This window comes from Myxine glutinosa, chromosome 8, assembly GCF_964187855.1.
Source record: "Myxine glutinosa chromosome 8, kmMyxGlut1.1, whole genome shotgun sequence".
Classification (NCBI taxonomy): Eukaryota; Metazoa; Chordata; class Myxini; order Myxiniformes; family Myxinidae; genus Myxine; species Myxine glutinosa.
Window position 1 is genome coordinate 82100900 of NC_136268.1, and position 18258 is coordinate 82119157.

Here is an 18258-nt window from a genome sequence, read left to right on the forward strand (position 1 = left end):
CTAAGCATTTTATTTTCGGATGAGTGTGTTATTTACCTCGGCAATTGATCCAGGAACGTTTATTTTTGGTGCAAAGAAAATCCTCATTTTTATGAAGAAATTGAACAGCATCCTCATGTCATGATATGGGTAGCAATTTCAGAAGATCACTTGATAGGGGCATATTTTTTTCGATACAATTGTCAATCACACTGCTTATTTGAACATGCTTCAGACATGGTTTGTTCCTCAACTGTGTGAGAGAGGTCTCGAAGCAACAGCTATCCTGCAACAAGATGGGGCACCAGCACATTATGCTCTCACAGTCGGAGAATATCTCGATGACAAATTCAGTGGACTATGGATTGGACGTGGATCTGAGATAGTGTGGCCTCCTTGAAGTCTGGACTTGATAACATGTGACAACTCGCTTTGGGGCATTGTGAAAGAGGAATTTTCTCATCTCCCCCTAACAACAGTTGAAGACCTCAAAACAGCTATCGGGGGCTGCTTTTATGACCTTCAACCCTCAACATGGAAGAGGATGTCCAGAAGAACATGGATAAAAATTCTAATTTGTGCGGAGAATGGAGGGGAGCATACAGATAAATTCTAACTGCGTGCATAGGGTCTTTGTGGCCACTCGGTACAGTACAGCATGATATTTCAAAATGTGGACGGATTTGGACAACTCAGGTTACCAGAACAAGCCGATTATATTTTGGTTAAGAGGCTGGATCTGCATCCGTATATTAGTGGGTTACAAAACATAAAATGTTCAGCTTGGTGAAGGTATGCGCTCTACCAACTGCCATTGTAGTTTTGTATGTAAAACTTTGCAGATGTACGATCTTGCATCAATCGATGAAAATTGTATTCCAAAGAATTAATGAAAAATACAAATTTTGTTCCATGTATTTTTTGCAATCTCCTGCAACTTTTACATGAATCCAACTCATTTGCTCTCGGTGGTATCCTCCATGTTCAGCTCTGAACCCACAGGAGACCATTTTCTAAAATAGCTTCAAAGCAAAAGGATGTGTGACTCGAGTGATCCAACACTTGTGGGAGTTGGACCTCCCAGCTGAGATGAAGGTTGCTATCAGGGTTTGACAGTGTTTGCATAAACATAGTTTAACTTTCAAACTTCTTGCTTCCTTTTGGTGAAAAATCTTTTTTTTTTCTTTTTCTTTTAAGTTTTCTTTTTCTTTAAATAAATATTTCACAAAAGTGTTGAATCTTGTGCAAAATTAAAAACAATTGTGCACACATTCTCAAAAATGGATGTGGTATAGTCCGGTCTATTTATTTCTCCTTTACGATAGCCTCCACCGCCTTGGCCTTGTTCTCATGGTGCTACACTTCCTGGTGGAACTTATCTTCCATGCTTCCCGTCTCCTCTATTACATCTGCGAAGCTCAACAGCATGGGTGAGTAACCTTGCCTGTGTAGTGGAACACTTGGGAATTCTTGCTGGCCATCTCTGCTGTTTTATAAATATTTGATTAATTCATTCTGTTTTATATGTTGTACTGTTGTAGTGGAATTTTAAAAAATAGTATAAAAATAACAATAAAACCCAACGATAGACTTATCCTGGTGTTTCCATGCAAGAACAACTATGTCCTTCCATCGGAAGGACGTTGAACTGGAGGACCCGTCTGCCATCACTAGTGGATGTTGATTATCCCACGGTGCCTTTTGTAAAGTGGAGGCAATTTATTGCAGGCACACTGAAAAATTGCAAATTCTTGACGCCTTCAGTCAAGTGGCTCAGTCCAGGATTAGTTATAGCTTATAAATGTTTCTTGACTCGTCATGATAGGCCTCAGAGCTTCATAAAGATTGATCAATAGTTGATATTGTTATTAGTCCCCTACCGGTGTACACCGGAGGGGACTATAGGTTTGCACACCGTCCCTCCGTCTGTCCGTCTGTCTGTCAGTCTGTCAGTCTGTCAGTCTGTCAGTCTGTCAGTCTGTCAGTCTGTCAGTCCGTCAGTCTGTCAGTCCGTCATGCAAAGAACAGTTTTCCGGACTTTTTTTCTGAACTCTTCATGCTAATGATTTCAATCTTGGCACATGGTTTCCTCATGATAAGTTACAGATCAAGCTCGAACTTCACGACGTTTCGATCATTTTTGACCAAGTTATGGCACTTTGAACTTTGGGAATTCTGATAACTCTGATGATCCTTAACTCAGTGCCATTTTAAGTTTTAATTTCCTTTAAAAACCATTTTCTCTGCAATAATAGGACCGATTGAGATCAAATTTTCACCGTAGGGGGGAATCGGTCTGTGGAATATTTTAATGGTAAATATGACGTCACAGGTCACGTGGTTCGGCCGCCATATTGTTTTTCGTGAAAACACGAAAACCCCCTTTTTCTCTGCAGCGGCTGAACAGATTGAGGCCAAACTTTGCAGGCAGAATCGCATACCCATGACGAACAAAAAAGTCAGCGAGCATGACGTCATGCATCACATGGTTTCAGAGTTATGACGTTTTTAAGCATGAACCTTTAAAACCGAGCTCCTCCGTCATTTTTGATCCAATCGAGGGGAAACTTCACAGATCTGTTCAGCATGGCAATCTACTAAAATGTCATTTTGGAATTTGCGATAGGGCACATGGTTTGGTAGATATCGTTAATGAAACGAAAATATTTTAAAAATGGATATCTCTTGTTTATTCTAGAGTTCTCCTCAAGCCGCACCACGCGCCCTCAGCCTCGTCTCGCGAACGTCAAAAGCGCGACACAGCGCGCGCTTTCGGGGGGGGGGGGGGGGGGGTGGGGCTGGCGAAGCCAAGCCGAGCAACATATATATATACACATCGATCATTGATCGTGAACCGGAAAATATAATAAATTACTGATATTTAGCGACTCGAAAGGTTCTTTATCAACAACGTATTTTCTCGTGATTCTGCTGACCTGTCTGCAAGGTGTATAAATCGAAGTCCCGAGTGTGAATCACAGGTGAGCCTGTCCTGAGGTAATTAGCGATTGGGAACGACTCAGAACCTGTGGGTAAATAACCCTTGCTAATTTCCCCAACAGTTTTCCGGACGACAGACTGCCGGTAGGGGACATGTATTGCAGCGCAATACTCAGCATGCTTGTTATCATTGTTATTATCACTATTATTGTTGTCATTATTGTTATTTCATGTTTTTATATTGTTGGGCATAGTTTGTGTGAATTGATTCCATTTTATGTATTATTATTTTTGTTTTACATGAAAATATTAAGATTGTTTGCAGAACTAAAACTATGCTCTTCTTCAGCCTCTTTTCTATGCAGCACAAGGCTAGTGGGGGTGGGGGGTTTGGGGGCAATATCATTGGCTGAGGGCATGGCTGTGCCGCTAATGCAATGCCCTGGCTGTAGTTTATGGCAGGAATTTGGAATTTGTTCATGGTGCCGGCGATAGCTTGCCTCCTCTTCGCGAAGGACACCGTAGGATATTCATCCAACATCTAATGCCGGCAGACAGGACACCCATTTAACGTCCATCCGAAGTATGGTACACACATTGATGAATCACCCTGCCTGTAAAACACAGGGATGACAGTTTATAGTTTGGTCAGGATTCAAACCCAGGCTGGACAGCATAGAGACTAGTGCATACGTCGAGGCCATCCAGTCAGCCCACCTTTGCTCTTGATGAAGGCAGATGCTATTTTATCGACATTTTCTCTGGTGGACCTTTTCTCTGCTGCCCCAACTATGTAAATTTGTATAGTTTTATTATAATCTAAAATGTGTATTTAATGATATGAAAATAAAGTTTGTTTGCTCAATATATATGGCTACAGACTTGACATTATCAACTATTGATCATAAAACAACCACCCTCTACATCTCTTTATCTTGCAGAAAATGCCAACCAAACTATCTGTTGAAAATGACTAGGTTGATCATTATGAGCTTTGATTGACATTTCATTTTGTGAAAATATCACTGAATTCATGAATTAAAACCATTCACCCCTCTGTGTTTTATGGACAATTTAGCTTAGCAAAAATGGTGACTGCATAGAATAGATTTTTCTGCATCTCGAGTGGTTCAACTGAGGTTCTTTAGGAGCATTGGTGTTTGAGTGGGGGTGGGGGCAGGGGGGAGGAGGGGAAGGGTAGAAGGTACACCAATGTGGTCTTTCTCCTGCTTAATCTTGGGTATGTATGTCTGTTTCATGTGCTCATATGAGCACATAGCTCAGGATGCTGATAGCACACATGCTGATAGCACACATGCTAAAATCCCATATATTGTGGTTAGTTATTTGCCTATTGTGTAGAGCTGACAGGATGGCCTAGAGGTACGCACACTTGCCTCAAAGCTGTCTAGCCTGGGTTAGAATCCTGACCCAGCTATAAACTGTCAGTTTAGTGTTTCACAGGCAGGGTGATTCATCAATGTGTGTGCCTTCCCTAAAATGGAGGTTAAACTGGGGGTCCTGTCTGCCACCATGGGTTACTAGACGTTAAAGATCCCTTGGTGTCACTTGGGGTCTAAAGGTGGTCCGCCGCAAAGAGTAGGCGAGTATCGCCGGCACCATGGCCAAATTCTTTCCCTAACTAGGCGAATGTCAGGGCTGGTCAAGCCGGTTCGTGAAAGACTTGGGCCAAGCTTTCACCGGCCGACCCTACAAGGTGGGATAATAATGGCCGTTAAAGAACAACAACAAGCTTGGTGTGTTGGCTTAGCGATTAGGGTGCCAGCTTGGGATCTTAGGATCCTGGGTTTGAATCCCGGTCGATCGCTGAATTAACGCCAGGGGGGTTGACTCAGTCTGTCATCCTTCCGAGGTCGGCAAATTGAGTACCAGTTCACTGGTAATTCCCTGTGTGTTGCAAGAGGCGACTAACAGGGTTGGCGGCAGGAAGGGTGATTCTAATGTCATTGACCTTGTTCTAGATAACTAATGTTCTTGCCTTGTCCTTGTCCTAGATAACAAGATTATGTTCTTGTCCCGCATGTAATTATGCCTCCTAATGTCCTTGTCATGCATGCAAGTCCTGGCTCTTCCACGAGCCTTAAACACTACTGCCAGATTATCTGCTACTCCCTGAAAATCTAATTTTTCCACTCGAAAATAAATGATAATAAAATGATCACTGCCCGTGGATTTGTAAAACAGCTCGGACGTTGATTTGATACAATGTTGGAGTAAAACGCTGATTAATAATGGTGCTCACTTCATCTTCATGGCCAATATTCTTGGGCAGTTAGGTTTTATGTGTAGTTCGTAATAGCAATAAAAAAAGTTTCTCTTCATTTTAGCTCTCACACTATCGATAACAAGACAGAGAATTTTACAGCAATGAAGAGCCTTGCCGGGGTATATTGTTGCCGGATCCGGGGGTATATTGTTGCCTTGCCGGATCTGCAGCAGTAGATCTGATAATGAACGATCTTTATTAAAGATGTGAATGGACTCACACGCTCATAGATTACTATTCGCCCCTACCATTCCCAAAGCTAGGGTTCTCATTTCTATTCCGAGCATCAGTTTACGGACATATGGTTGGCAGTGTTGTTGTGAAGACCTTTTTGTGTATCGTTGACACTTAAAGCACCGACTACTTGCATGTTTTCTGCTCTGCATTGTCATGCATTTTGGATTGATTCTGTTGCACTTTAAGACTTTAAGATGTGAGTCACCCCGGGGAGGGGCTTCTGCTCTACGCTGACGAGGGCCAACAAGCTTGGAACACGCGTATGTGGATATTCCCTCTCCTGGGTGGACTGGTCTATAAAATTGAGAATTTTTCTTCCCGGTATTAGCTGCAGTACAATCTTACGGCGGTGTAGCTCTAATGGGCTGAGCCTATGTAGCTGAGCTGAGCCTATGCTGAGCCTATGCCTTGAATAAAATTATATATTTCGGGAAGAATTGAATCTCCTTATTTTTCTTTCCTCAGTCATATAAAGCAACGGACTTGTGTTTCTGCGGCTGTGATGTGTGCCAGGTTCAAGTTATGGGCAGTATTCTTTGTGGTGGCAAGACTTGTCACACTCACTCTTTCTGTTCTGACATTGGGCTTTGGCCTCGGTCGTGCTGAAAACCAAGGTGTGGATGTCGCAGCAGGAAATTTCAATACTCTTCTCATCAGGTGTGTTTCTCCTCTCTTTCTGCTGTTCCTTTTGTTCTGTTGCGTCCTGATTAGTTTGGTGTCCTAGCTCTTCCACAATCCTTGACTGTGGATACAAAAAAGGTGGGCTTAAAAAAAACTCGCCCTCATTGAGCAGTTGCTGAAGTTGCTGCTTAATGGTACTTTTTTTTTTTTCCCCCATTAAGATGTAAAGTGAAATATTTGATTGTCGGATTCAGTAACTCGCACGTTTGTTAATTCGAGTCCATTTTGAGTGACGTGGGTTGATCCATGCATGTCTGACATAAGCAGTCCATGCATGAGTTTTTACACAATCCTTTTTTACACAGTCGCCTTTTAACTGAACAGTTCTCTATTTTAATTAGCTGCTTTTGGCCTATGAATTTGCTTGTATGAAAGTGGACTATAATGAAAACTCACACACAGGAGTAGGCTGCTGGGACCATCATGGCTGCGTAACTAAATGTTGTTACAACTCAGAAGATGCACAAATTCTACATATACGAGCATGGTTCAGATTTCACTTCCAAGGTCTTGTGTTTATAAAAGGCAAGGTAATGTGTTTGGATTAATCATTTTACAGGGAATTTGTCTTTTACAGCAAGTCCTTGCTTATCGCAAGTTCGCATGTCGTAGTTTCAATTTATCGCAATTTACCAAATATTTGATTGTCATGAACGTCTTTTGCTTTATTGTAGTGCCATCGCAAGGAAAAACTCTCAAACCACATGCCTGAAACAGCAACCAGCCAGGAATCACATAAACAAACTAGAACGACACTTGGTAGAGTGCATACCTCCGCCAGGCTGAACAGTTTGTTTTGTATCAGTCATAACTTGTCTACAACTTTTTTAAATACCATGTTATTTATCGCTTTTCGCCCGATCTCTCAATGGTGAAACGTCAATTAAAAATTTAATAATGCTCGTATCCGAATCCATATTCAGATCTTCACAAAAATCGAATCGATTTGACTTGTCATACACACAACTTGTCCACCAAGTTTCATCCATATCCGTCCATAACTTTTTGAGATATCCTGTTCACAGACAGACAGGGGTGAAAACACAACCTCCATCCACCTTTGGTGGCGGAGGTAATTGTCACTCTACTGCGCGTATACTGTACATTGTATATCCTCTGTGCTCACAGGGTGGAAGACGCTCGGTGATAGAGAGGTTTATGCTCCTTTTGAAACGGTCCAAACCCTCCGTAATGAGTTCCAAGAAACCCGCCATTGCTTCGCCAATCACATCTCCTCTCAAGAAACAACGAAATGCTGTTACATTATAGGTGAAAATGAATATAATGAAAAGACATGAGTGTGGTGAGGGAACGATGCAAATTGGCCACGCATATGCAATTGCTGCGTCTATGCATTCGATCGTGAAAAGTTCGGCAAAAATAAAGGAATGTCGGAGACTGTCACCTGGAAACACAAAGAGCAAACCAAACGAAATGTCTGAGGTTTAAATAAGACAGGTTCCTCCAAGATCCTCTCTAACGATGTTCTAATCATTTGCACCTGAGCTGGTGCACCTGATTCTAATTTTAGGTATTTGAAGTAGTGATAAATGTAGGGGTGTACTTACTTTTTCCACATGCGAAATTTGCATTTGTTTATTTAAATTATACAATGGACTACAAAATGTAAATGTTTCATGATATTTGTTATATTATATCACCTTTATCTATCAATATTGTTGAAATGAAGATCAAATAGCTGTATGTTGAAATATGTTGAAAAAGTCAAAACTTTACATGGGGTGTACTTGATTTTTCACGTGACTGTGTATGTCAAAAGAACCACCTCAGCTACCGTCAAAATTCCCCGCCAAAACCGCATCCCCCTTTAATACACGGGTTTCTATGGAAAAAAATGTTGCGTTTAATGCAGTTTCGCTTATCACAATGGTTTGTGTGAAGGCAAACCTTGCGATAAGTGACGATTTGCTGTATAGTATTTGTAACCAACACCCATAATAATGTCTTTGATGCTTTTAATGCATGTGCTCAAAATCAAGATGGCTGCAAATGAGATGTAACAAATGGCGGAGCAGTGGACGGTTACAGTATTAACCTTAACGGCTCTGGTCGATGAAAACTCCACACGTATTGAAATACTGCATACAGGCAGGCAATTCATGGCTGCACAATATGGTGATTATTGATTGATGATTTGTATAAAAGATCGAGGCTCGTGAAAGAGCTAACATTAATCACACAAAAAGACAAACCGACACACAAAACACAAAAAACAAGGGGAGCGGCAGACAAGATGGGGAGAGAGGGGGAAGGACACAAAAGAGAGGGGGAAGAGGGGGAAGGACAAAAACACAACATTTGAGAGCAGGGACATCGGGAGGACTTGGGGGGAGGTGGGAGAGGATTAAAACATATGAACACTGCAAGGACTCTGGGGTGAATTACCGGGGGTAGAAAAGATCAAGGTTTTCGATGGGGGAAGATAAGAGATGGTGGTGAACAGCTGTTTTAAAGACCTGGAGGGAGGAGTGGGATTGAAGGGAGTGGGGGAGTTTGTTCCAGAGGCGGGAGAAAAGGGGAATGAAAGAGTGAAGGTGAGCAGAGAGCCTAGACTTTGGCAGTTTAACCATAAGAGGGTTGCAGGCAGATCTTGTGCGACCTGAAGGAATATTGGGGGGACAGAGCACAGAGAGAGCTGGGGGAGCAAGGCCGGAGAGGAGTCGGTAGAAGACAGAAAGACCACCAACCTGCCTGCGGTGAGTGAGTGAAAGGCTCTCGGCGTTGACTACATCGCAGGAGATTCCAATGATTCTGAAAGCTTTGGCCTCAACAGCGTGAAGCCGAGCAAGGTGTGAGGCAGGAGCACCAGCCCAGAGGGGGGAACAGTATTCCATTGAGCTGCGGATGAAAGCCTTGTATGTGGTGAGGAGCTCAGGTGTGCCAAGGAAGGACTTCGCACGACGGAGGATGCCCAGTCGGCGACTGGCTTTGGAGGCCAGCTTGGAAATGTGGTTTTCCCAAGAAAGATCATGGCAGATAGTGAGACCCAAAAGCTTGAGCGACAGAACTTCTTGGAGAGGATTGTTGAGAAAGTAGATGGGAGGGTTGTCCAGTTGGTCCTTTCGGAGAGACATTGTAAGAGTGTGAGATTTGTCAGGATTGAAAGACATGTTCCACTTGTTTGACCAGTCTGTGATTTTGTCCAGGTCTGCAGAGAGTGAGGAGGCTGCAGACTGCCGATCTGAGGGATGAGGAATGGAGCGACAGAGAGTAGAGTCGTCAGCAAAGAGATAGAGAGGATTTTCAAGAGAGTCAGAGAGATCATTGATGAAGACCAGAAAAAGCACAGGGCCCAGAACACTACCTTGGGGAACTCCAGCCTGAACAGGAAGAGGAGATGAGAGAAACCCATTCAGGGCCACACGTTGACTACGACCAGAGAGGAAGTCCACCAGCCATGCGTGGAGATTTCCATGGATACCAAAGGAGGAGAGTTTGGAGAGCAGAGCAGGGTGCCAGACCATATCGAAGGCACGTGAAATGTCAAGGGAGACAGCTCTAATTTCCTGTTTGGCGTTGAGGACCTCCATCCATTGTTGAGAAAGCAGAAGCAGCATGTCCAGAGTAGAGTGACCAGGTCTGAAACCAAATTGATGATCAGAGATCAAGCCATTGGAGAAGAGGAAAGATTTCATATCCGAAGCAATGATGGATTCCATGACTTTGCTGATAATTGGGAGCAGGCTGATTGGTCTGTAGTTGCAAGGATCTGTTTTTGCACCTTTTTTGTGTAAAGCGGTAATGTTTGCTGATTTCCAGGATGCTGGCAGATGACCTTGAGCAAAAGATAGGGTGAAAAGAACAGAGAGAGGGTGAGATAGAGCGGCAGAGCAGGATTTTAGGACCCGTGGGCTGATGCCATCTGGTCCAGTTGCAGAATCAGAGTCGAGGTTTGACAAAAACTCCTCCACCTTGTCAGGAGAGAAGGTCACAGAGTCCAAGAGCAGTTTGGTTCGACTGGGAAAGGTGGGAACAGAGAGAGATGGGTTTGGGACTAAGGATTTTGAGGCAAACACAGAGTTGAGGCATTCGGCTTTGTCACGTGCGATGTCAACTGTGTGGCCATTTGAGGTAAGGGAGGGGATGGAGGGGGAACAAACACCAGAAACGGACTTGACCAGACGCCACCAGGATTTGGAGGAAGGAGACAGGTTTGAGAGTTCATTCTTGAGTGAGGAGAGATAGTGCTTCCTGGCACTCCTAAGGGTAGACACACACTTGTTCCGAGCTTGGTGGAAGGAACTGAGATTTCCTTCAGTTGGATTAGCCTTCCAAGAGGCAAAGGCAAGTTGTTTCAGGGCAACTGCCTCACCACAAGATTCAGTGTACCATGGACGGGAGGAAGGGTAAGACAACTGAAGGCGAGATGGGATAAATCTGTGCATGAGAGAGATCAGTTTGCTTTGGAAGTATTCCCAGGAAGAATTGATGTCAGAGGCAGTGGAGATGGGAGACCAATCCAGACGATTGATGGCTGCTTGAAGACCGTCCCAGTCGGCCTGAGTGAAATGCCAGACTCGTCGACGCTGAGGAGGCTCTCTGAGAATGGCCAGAGAGATGTCCACTTTGACAAGCACATGATCAGAAGAACCGATTGGAGCAGAAGAAGAGCAGCAGACATTAGCAGGGAAGTTAGTCATAACCAAGTCTAGAAGAGAAGATACTCCATTGGCTGAGATCCGGGTCGGGAAATTGACAGATTGTGTCAATCCCAGTGAGTCACAGAAGTCCTTTGCTGAGGTGCCATGACTGGTGAGAGAGGAACCCACACCCAACCAGGTGGCATGATGACAATTGAAGTCACCACATATGAGGAAGAGAGAGTTGGGATGAGTGGATAGAAGTTTGTCCATGTTGTCAGACAGTGAAATGTAGATGGAGTCATCACTGTTTGGGGGACGGTACAGAACACATATGAACAAAAGGTGGGAGCGGAGAGGAAGCCGTAGCCAGAGGTACTCCTGGGGGTGAGGAGGAGAGAGGGCAGTGCAAGGAGAGTGAGGAAGAGAGTTTTTGATAAAGATAGCCACCCCACCACCAGGCCGAGGCTCAGGTCTATCATACCGGAGGAGGGAGTAACCAGGAAGAGATATTAAGGAATCAGAGACATCTTGAAGGAGGAAAGTCTCTGTTAAGCAGATCAAGTCTGGATTGACAGAAGCAACCTGTATGGAGAGATCAGTCAAGTTTGAGCGAAGGCCCCGGATGTTTGAGGTCCATACCGTTAATGAAGAGAGAGGGGGAGCATCGGGTACAGGACAGGGGAGGGGAGGAGTAGGGTAAGATGAAGGATGAGGGGGAGGTAGGGAGAGCAGTTGTTTGTGTGTCAGCGATTGCAGAAGAGTTCCAAGAAAGGGAAGGATGAGGAGGATGAAAGGTTTGAAGGTGAAGGGATGAGGCACAGTGAGGGGTTGTTTGAGGGGGGGCAGAGGAAAGAAGAAGGTTGGGGGGGGGTGGAGGTATGAGATAGAAGGGAGACGAAGTGGGGAGGAGGCAGCTTTGAGGAGGAGGGGGGAGGAGGGAGAATTGGAGAGGAATGGTATGGGGGGAGATTTGAATGGGAGGGGTTGGGGGGGAGTTTTGAAGGGGAGGGGGGAGTTTAGGAGGGGAAGGGCAAGGGGGGAGTTCAGGAGAGGAAGGGCAAGGGGGGAGTTCAGGAGTGGAGGGGCAGGGGGGGAGTTTAAGAGGGGCGGGGCAAGGGGGGAGTTTCGGAGTGTAGGTGCAAGGGGAGGGATTTGGATGGGAGGGGCAAGAGGGGAGTTTAGAAAGTGGATGATTAATGAAAGACGAACATTGAAAACAAATTGGGTTTGTTGTGATTTTCAAGTTAGCAATCCGGTTCAGAATGATGGAGGAGGGATGGAATGAATGTGAATTTAGACCATGTAGTGAGGGAGACGTATAAGATATTGAATTTCTTTTTTTTGAGGTGGAATGAGTTGGAGAGGAAATTGAGAAAAGCCTTTTAAATAGGAAGAAAAACAGCGTGTTGTAAAATACCACTGAGTAAAACACTGAAGGGGAAAGGTTATACATATTTAAATAATATTTAAACAGAACCGTGAACAATCTTATGTGCACAAAAATACCAACGGGGGAAGAGCCGAGAGGGACCACCACGAGTCACGTGAAGGGCAAACGGTCAATCGCTTGGTGAAGAGTTTACGCTTGGTGAAGAGTTTACGTTTAAAGGTCGTAGAAAAAAAAAAAAAAGGAGGTTTACTGCTGTGGGTGCAGTTTTACACACCACCTTATTTAGCACGTTACATTTGTTCTTCATGCATGTTGTTTGTATCCTTTATGACGTCCTTAACAGTAAGTTTCCCATTGAGAATGACTTTCAATTTTGATTGACAGGTAGACAGAGTAAAAAGAAAAAAGAAAAAAAAATATATATATATATATATATATCTCACTCAATTGTGCATGTGCTATCAGGCCAAATTCAGAGCCAAAGTACTGTACTGCAAAACTACAGGTTTGTTTTCCGATTCCTGTTCCAATTCGTGTTCAAAATAAAACATTCAATTGAGATTAAATTGTTCCTCAATCATAAATTGCCATTTGGAGAAACGATCAACAAACAAATTGAATTGCTTAACTCTGCTCTTTGTTTCTCGTGTGCGGGGTAATTGGCCACACTGGTGACCATTCCGTTTCTTATGGATGGACATGATGTGAGTTTTGATTTTCTTTCATTTCCAATGGACAAATGCAATTTAAAAAAACATGTGTGATTGAAATGGACCAATGGGTCTTAAGTTTGTAAATGGTCGTGTGTGACCTTCTAACCATAAGTTGTATCATTTGGTCCTTTTGACTCAATAAAAGAGCATGAAGTGATCTTCCTCTTTGGACTTCATTGCAGCATAAACCAACAGATGAAGTTGGATCAAAACAATAATACCAGTTCCAGATGACCAAACGTTAACAGCATCGAACACAATGTACAGTCACGTGAAAAAGTAAGTACACCCCATGTAAAGTTTTGACTTTTTCAACATATTTCAACATACAGCTATATGATCTTCATTTCAACAATATTTATTGATAAAGGTGATATAATATAACAAATATCATGCAACATTTACATTTTGTAGTCCCTTGTATAATTTAAATAAACATAAATGCAACTTTCGCATGTGGAAAAAGTAAGTACACCCTTGGCTCTAATAGGTGGTATTTCCCCCTTTGGCAGAAACAACCTCAAGTAGGCGTTTCTTATAAATGTCTACCAGTCTCTGACATCGACTGGGAGAAATTTTGCCCAATCCTCCATGCAGAATTCTTTCAGCTGTGCGATGTTTGAGGGGTTTCTTGCATGCACAGCTCGTTTCAAATCCCCCCACAACATCTCGATGGGATTTAGATCCGGGCTTTGACTTGGCCATTCCAGAACCCGCCATTTCTTTCTTTTCAGCCATTCCTTGGTGGATTTACTGGTATGTTTAGGGTCATTGTCATGTTGCAAGGTCCACCTTCTGTTGAGCTTCAACTTTCCGACAGATGGCCTCACATTATCCTCAAGCACCCTCTGGTACAATGAAGAATTCATTGTTGATTCTATGATGGTGAGCTGCCCAGGCACTGATGCAGCAAAGCTGCCCCAAACCATAATATTTTCACCACCATGCTTTACAGTTGGTATCAGGTTCTTGTGGTCAAATGCTGTCTTTGGTTTTCGCCAAACATGTCTTCTGGTACTGTGGCCAAATAGCTCTACCTTTGACTCATCGGTCCAGAGCACATTGTTCCTGAAGTGCTGGTCTTTGCCTCGGTGTTCATTGGCAAACTTTAGTCTTGCCCTGATGTTCTTTCGGGACAGCAAAGGTTTCCGCCTGGCACACCTCCCAAGTTGATCAAATTTGTGCAGCCTCTTTCTAATGGTAGACTCGTGCACTTTGACATCAACAGTGGCAAGAGCTACCGGTAGGTCCTGTGATGACATTCTGGGGTTCTTAGAGACTTTTTTCAGCATCTTGCGGTCTGCTCTCGGGTTGAACTTGCTGGGGCGGCCTGGCCTGAACAAGTTGGCAGTTGTTTGGAATCTTCTCCACTTGTAGATGATCTTCCGGACAGTCGAATGATTGATTTCAAATTGTTTGGAGATCTTTTTAAATCCCTTCCCAGACTCGTAGGCATCTATAACCTTCTTTCTGAATGCCTCAGAGAGCTCTTTTGAATTGGGCATGGTGACGCCGCACACTTCAACAAAGAGCAAACCAAACGAAATGTCTGAGGTTTAAATAAGACAGGTTCCTCCAAGATCCTCTCTAACGATGTTCTAATCATTTGCACCTGAGCTGGTGCACCTGATTCTAATTTTAGGTATTTGAAGTAGTGATAAATGTAGGGGTGTACTTACTTTTTCCACATGCGAAATTTGCATTTATGTTTATTTAAATTATACAATGGACTACAAAATGTAAATGTTTCATGATATTTGTTATATTATTTCACCTTTATCTATCAATATTGTTGAAATGAAGATCAAATAGCTGTATGTTGATATATGTTGAAAAAGTCAAAACTTTACATGGGGTGTACTTACTTTTTCACGTGACTGTATATTTATCAAGCAAGTACCTTGAGGTTCTCGCGCAGAGAATGCCAGAATAGTTCCCACCCTACAAGTGCATGGGAAACCGCGTGCACAAGGCAATGACCGTCCATCTCGGCATGAATCGGAATCAGCCGGTCCTCATCCTCGTTCGCATTCTGGATAAGTTTAAGTGTTTCCTGTGTGAGGGTGATGGCACCAATTAAATACCTAACCACAAATACAAATCAGAAGAGAATCCCGCACATTACAAGTAAAGATCGCTGCTCACTCAAAAATCATCGTGTCCTTACCCAAGATGCGCTATTCACATCAACAACCAGAACGGCACGCAGTAGAGAGCAAACCTCCGCCTGGTTGGCCATATCACTCAATGGTGAAGAATCACTTGAAAAATTAAATAATTCTAATATCCGAATACATATTCAGAACTTCACCAAAATCGAATATATTTGAACTTGCCAGACACCCAACCGGTCCACCAAGTTTCGTCCAAATCCGTCCACAACATTTTGAGATATCCTGCTATGTATCGTTTTTGGCCCTATGTCCCAATAGTGAAGAATCACTTAAAAAGTTATCGTAGCCGGATCCGAATCCGGATCTTCACAACATCTCATCATTTCGTCCTTGTCACATACGCTACATCTCTGCCAAATTTAGTCTGAACTCGTCCATAACTTTTTGCGATATCTTGTTCACAAACAGACAAATAAACAAATGAAAAATCACTCATCGAGTGACGCTTGGCAAAAGAGAACAAAGTGGAATGGCACTTGGTAGAGCACCCTTTTGACCTCACAAATAATTGGAAGTTTAATTATGGGACCTGGTATGCCAATAGTCTTCAAATTAAGTTAATCGGATGGAAATTAAAGCCCCCCTCCCCCAGCCCTGTCTGTGCTATGTCCCCCAAGTACTCCTACAGGTCGGACAAGATCTGCCTGCAACCCTCTTCTGGTGAAACTGCCAAAATGAAGAGTCTCTGCTCACCTTCACTCTTTCATTCCTCTTTTCTCCTGCCTCTGGAACAAACGCCCTCACTCTCTTCAATCTCACTCCTCCCTCCAGGTCTTTAAAACAGCTGTTCACCACCATCTCTTATCTTCCCCAATCCAAAACCTTGATCTTTTCTACCCCTGTTAATTCACCCCAGATCCACTTTTCTGAAATACCGACTTCTTTCCTGGAAGTCCTAGCTGTGTCCATGTGTTTTTTACCTCATAAAACCCCCCACCCCCTTCCCACGCCTCCTCCCCCCAAGCCCTCTACCTCACACAGATCTCCCGATGTCCCTGCTCTCAAATGTTGTACTTGTGTGCTTCCCCCTCTCTCCCCATCTTGTCTCTCGCTCACTTTATTTTGTCTTATGTGTCCGTTAATTTTTTTTTTTTTTTTTTTTTTTTTTTTGTCATTAATGTTAGCTCTTACACGAGCCTCGATCTTGTATTCAAAAAATTTTTTTTGGTGAATTTTAGATATTCGGCCTATGTTAACCTTTTGGCTTATGCTGACCTCAAAAATAGTTGGTGGTTGGTTTCAGTTAGCTGATATGTAAATCCTATTCAGATTTCATGTCAATCGGATGAAAATTGAGGATTTTAGAAATTTGAGAAAAGTGGGGTTTTGCCACTTTTTGCGAGCCAAAATTTTTTGCTCAAAAAAATTAAAAATATTTGCCAAGTAACAAACAAACAGACAGGGGTGAAAACATAACCTCCATCCACCTTTGGTGGTGGAGGTAACAAACCCCCCATCCTCCCCCTAATATTTCTTTACATCCTCTTGAAACCTGCAAAGAATGCTGAGCATCAAGCAAGGAAGCAGCACTGCCATTGTTTTTCGTCGTGGAGGCATTATGTTTTCAGGTTGTCCATCTGTCCATCCATCCGTTCGTGATAGGTTTTAGTTACCATGATAACTGAGAACGGCTGAAGGGATCTTGGTCAAACTTGGTGCAGGTATGTATAATGAGTAGTGGGGCGGCATAGCTCAATATATATCCACAATCGTTCATTTTTGTGATAGAGCACCAAATTCGGCAGATGTGTTGACAAATATATTTAGAACAAAGATGGATATTGGGGCATCAGAAACTCGCCCCCTGGTGGCCATAGCAGCCATTTGATTCATAAACGATTAAAAAAATATATAAATACATTTAAATACACATTAAATTAAGAAAAATACAATTAGACACACACACAGACACTCACACACATCACCTGTTCCAATGTATATAGGCCTGATGGTCCATGCCCAAACCAGGAAGAGGGAAGTTGTGGAACGGCTTTCACATCTCGGTGTCAGTATCACATATGACCGTGTGCTTCGTCTGTCAGCCCAGCTAGGAGAAAGTGTCATACAGCAGTACCACAAGGATCAGGTGGTCTGCCCTCCTAAGATGCGTGGTGGCGTCTTCACAACTGCTGCGGTTGATAATATTGACCATAATCCTAGCTCAACTACCTCAAAGGAGTCCTTCCATGGCACAGGTATCTCACTCTTTCAACTCCCTGCCTTTGCAGGTCAAGGAGTTGACCGCAGTATTGCGATTGTTGGAGGTTCTGCAGGCAAAAAGACAGTGGGCCATTTGCCAAGCTACTACACAGACGTTCCACCTGTTGTCGGTAGCACCACAAAGGCACCTGTACCACCTAGCACTGTGGCATCTTTGAGCAGGGAGAACTCTGACCAGAGCATCAAGGAAGAGTACTGCTGGCTAGAAAATGTGCGGAACGTTATAGCACTTCCATCTGAAGATGAAGAGAATCAGAGTGTGGACAACATGTCCTGGGCTGCATACCATGCAAGTCACCAGCCTGCCGGGGAGGAAATCATATGCCCAAGTGCCCTACTCCCTCTGTTCCACGAGAGTGCCCACACCATGGCAATGATCAAACACGTGATGGACATAGTCAGAAAGGCTGTTCAACATCTGAATGCTGAGCAGACACCGGTACTAGCATTTGATCAACCCTTGTATGCGATTGCCAAGCAGATCCAGTGGAAGTGGCCAGAGATGTATGGGGAAGACAAGATTGTTGTGATGTTTGGTGGCCTGCATATAGAGATGGCAGCTCTGAAGACCCTGGGTGATTGGTTGAAAGGCAGTGGCTGGGTTAAAACACTGGTACAAGCGGAGATAACAACAGCAGGCACTGCCGACTCCTTCTTGCGTGCAGCACATGTTACTCGCACCCGACGTGCCCACCAAGTCACAGTGGCTGCATTATACATCCTGCAACATCGGGCCTACAGTAACCGTGACACAGATACAGAAGACGATCCTTTGAGCTTTGACGAATGGTGCCAAAAGAGGGGCGAGAGCTGCCCTCAATTCCAGTACTGGGCAACAGTCATGGAATTGGAGCTGTGTTTACTGGTCTATGTGCGATCCCTGCGTCAGTCCTCTTTCAGCATGTACCTCGATGCTCTGACAGGACTCGTCCCCTGGTTCTTTGCTCTGGACCACACTAACTATGCCCGCTGGATCCCAGTTCATCTCCATGACATGTCTGAACTACCAACAACCAAGACACCCAGATGTTGC

At 43.7% G+C, this 18258-nt stretch overlaps 1 protein-coding gene across 1 annotated transcript in view; it reads left to right on the forward strand.

Moving 5' to 3' along the window:
• The window catches only part of LOC137432637 (translocating chain-associated membrane protein 1), a 58011-nt gene that overhangs the window by 27644 nt on the left and 12109 nt on the right, over window positions 1–18258 (forward strand). The window contains exons 8-9 of the mRNA XM_068124724.2: window positions 1305–1409; window positions 5957–6100. Coding sequence (XP_067980825.1) covers window positions 1305–1409; window positions 5957–6100 — 249 coding nt within the window. The remainder of the gene's footprint in view (window positions 1–1304; window positions 1410–5956; window positions 6101–18258) is intronic.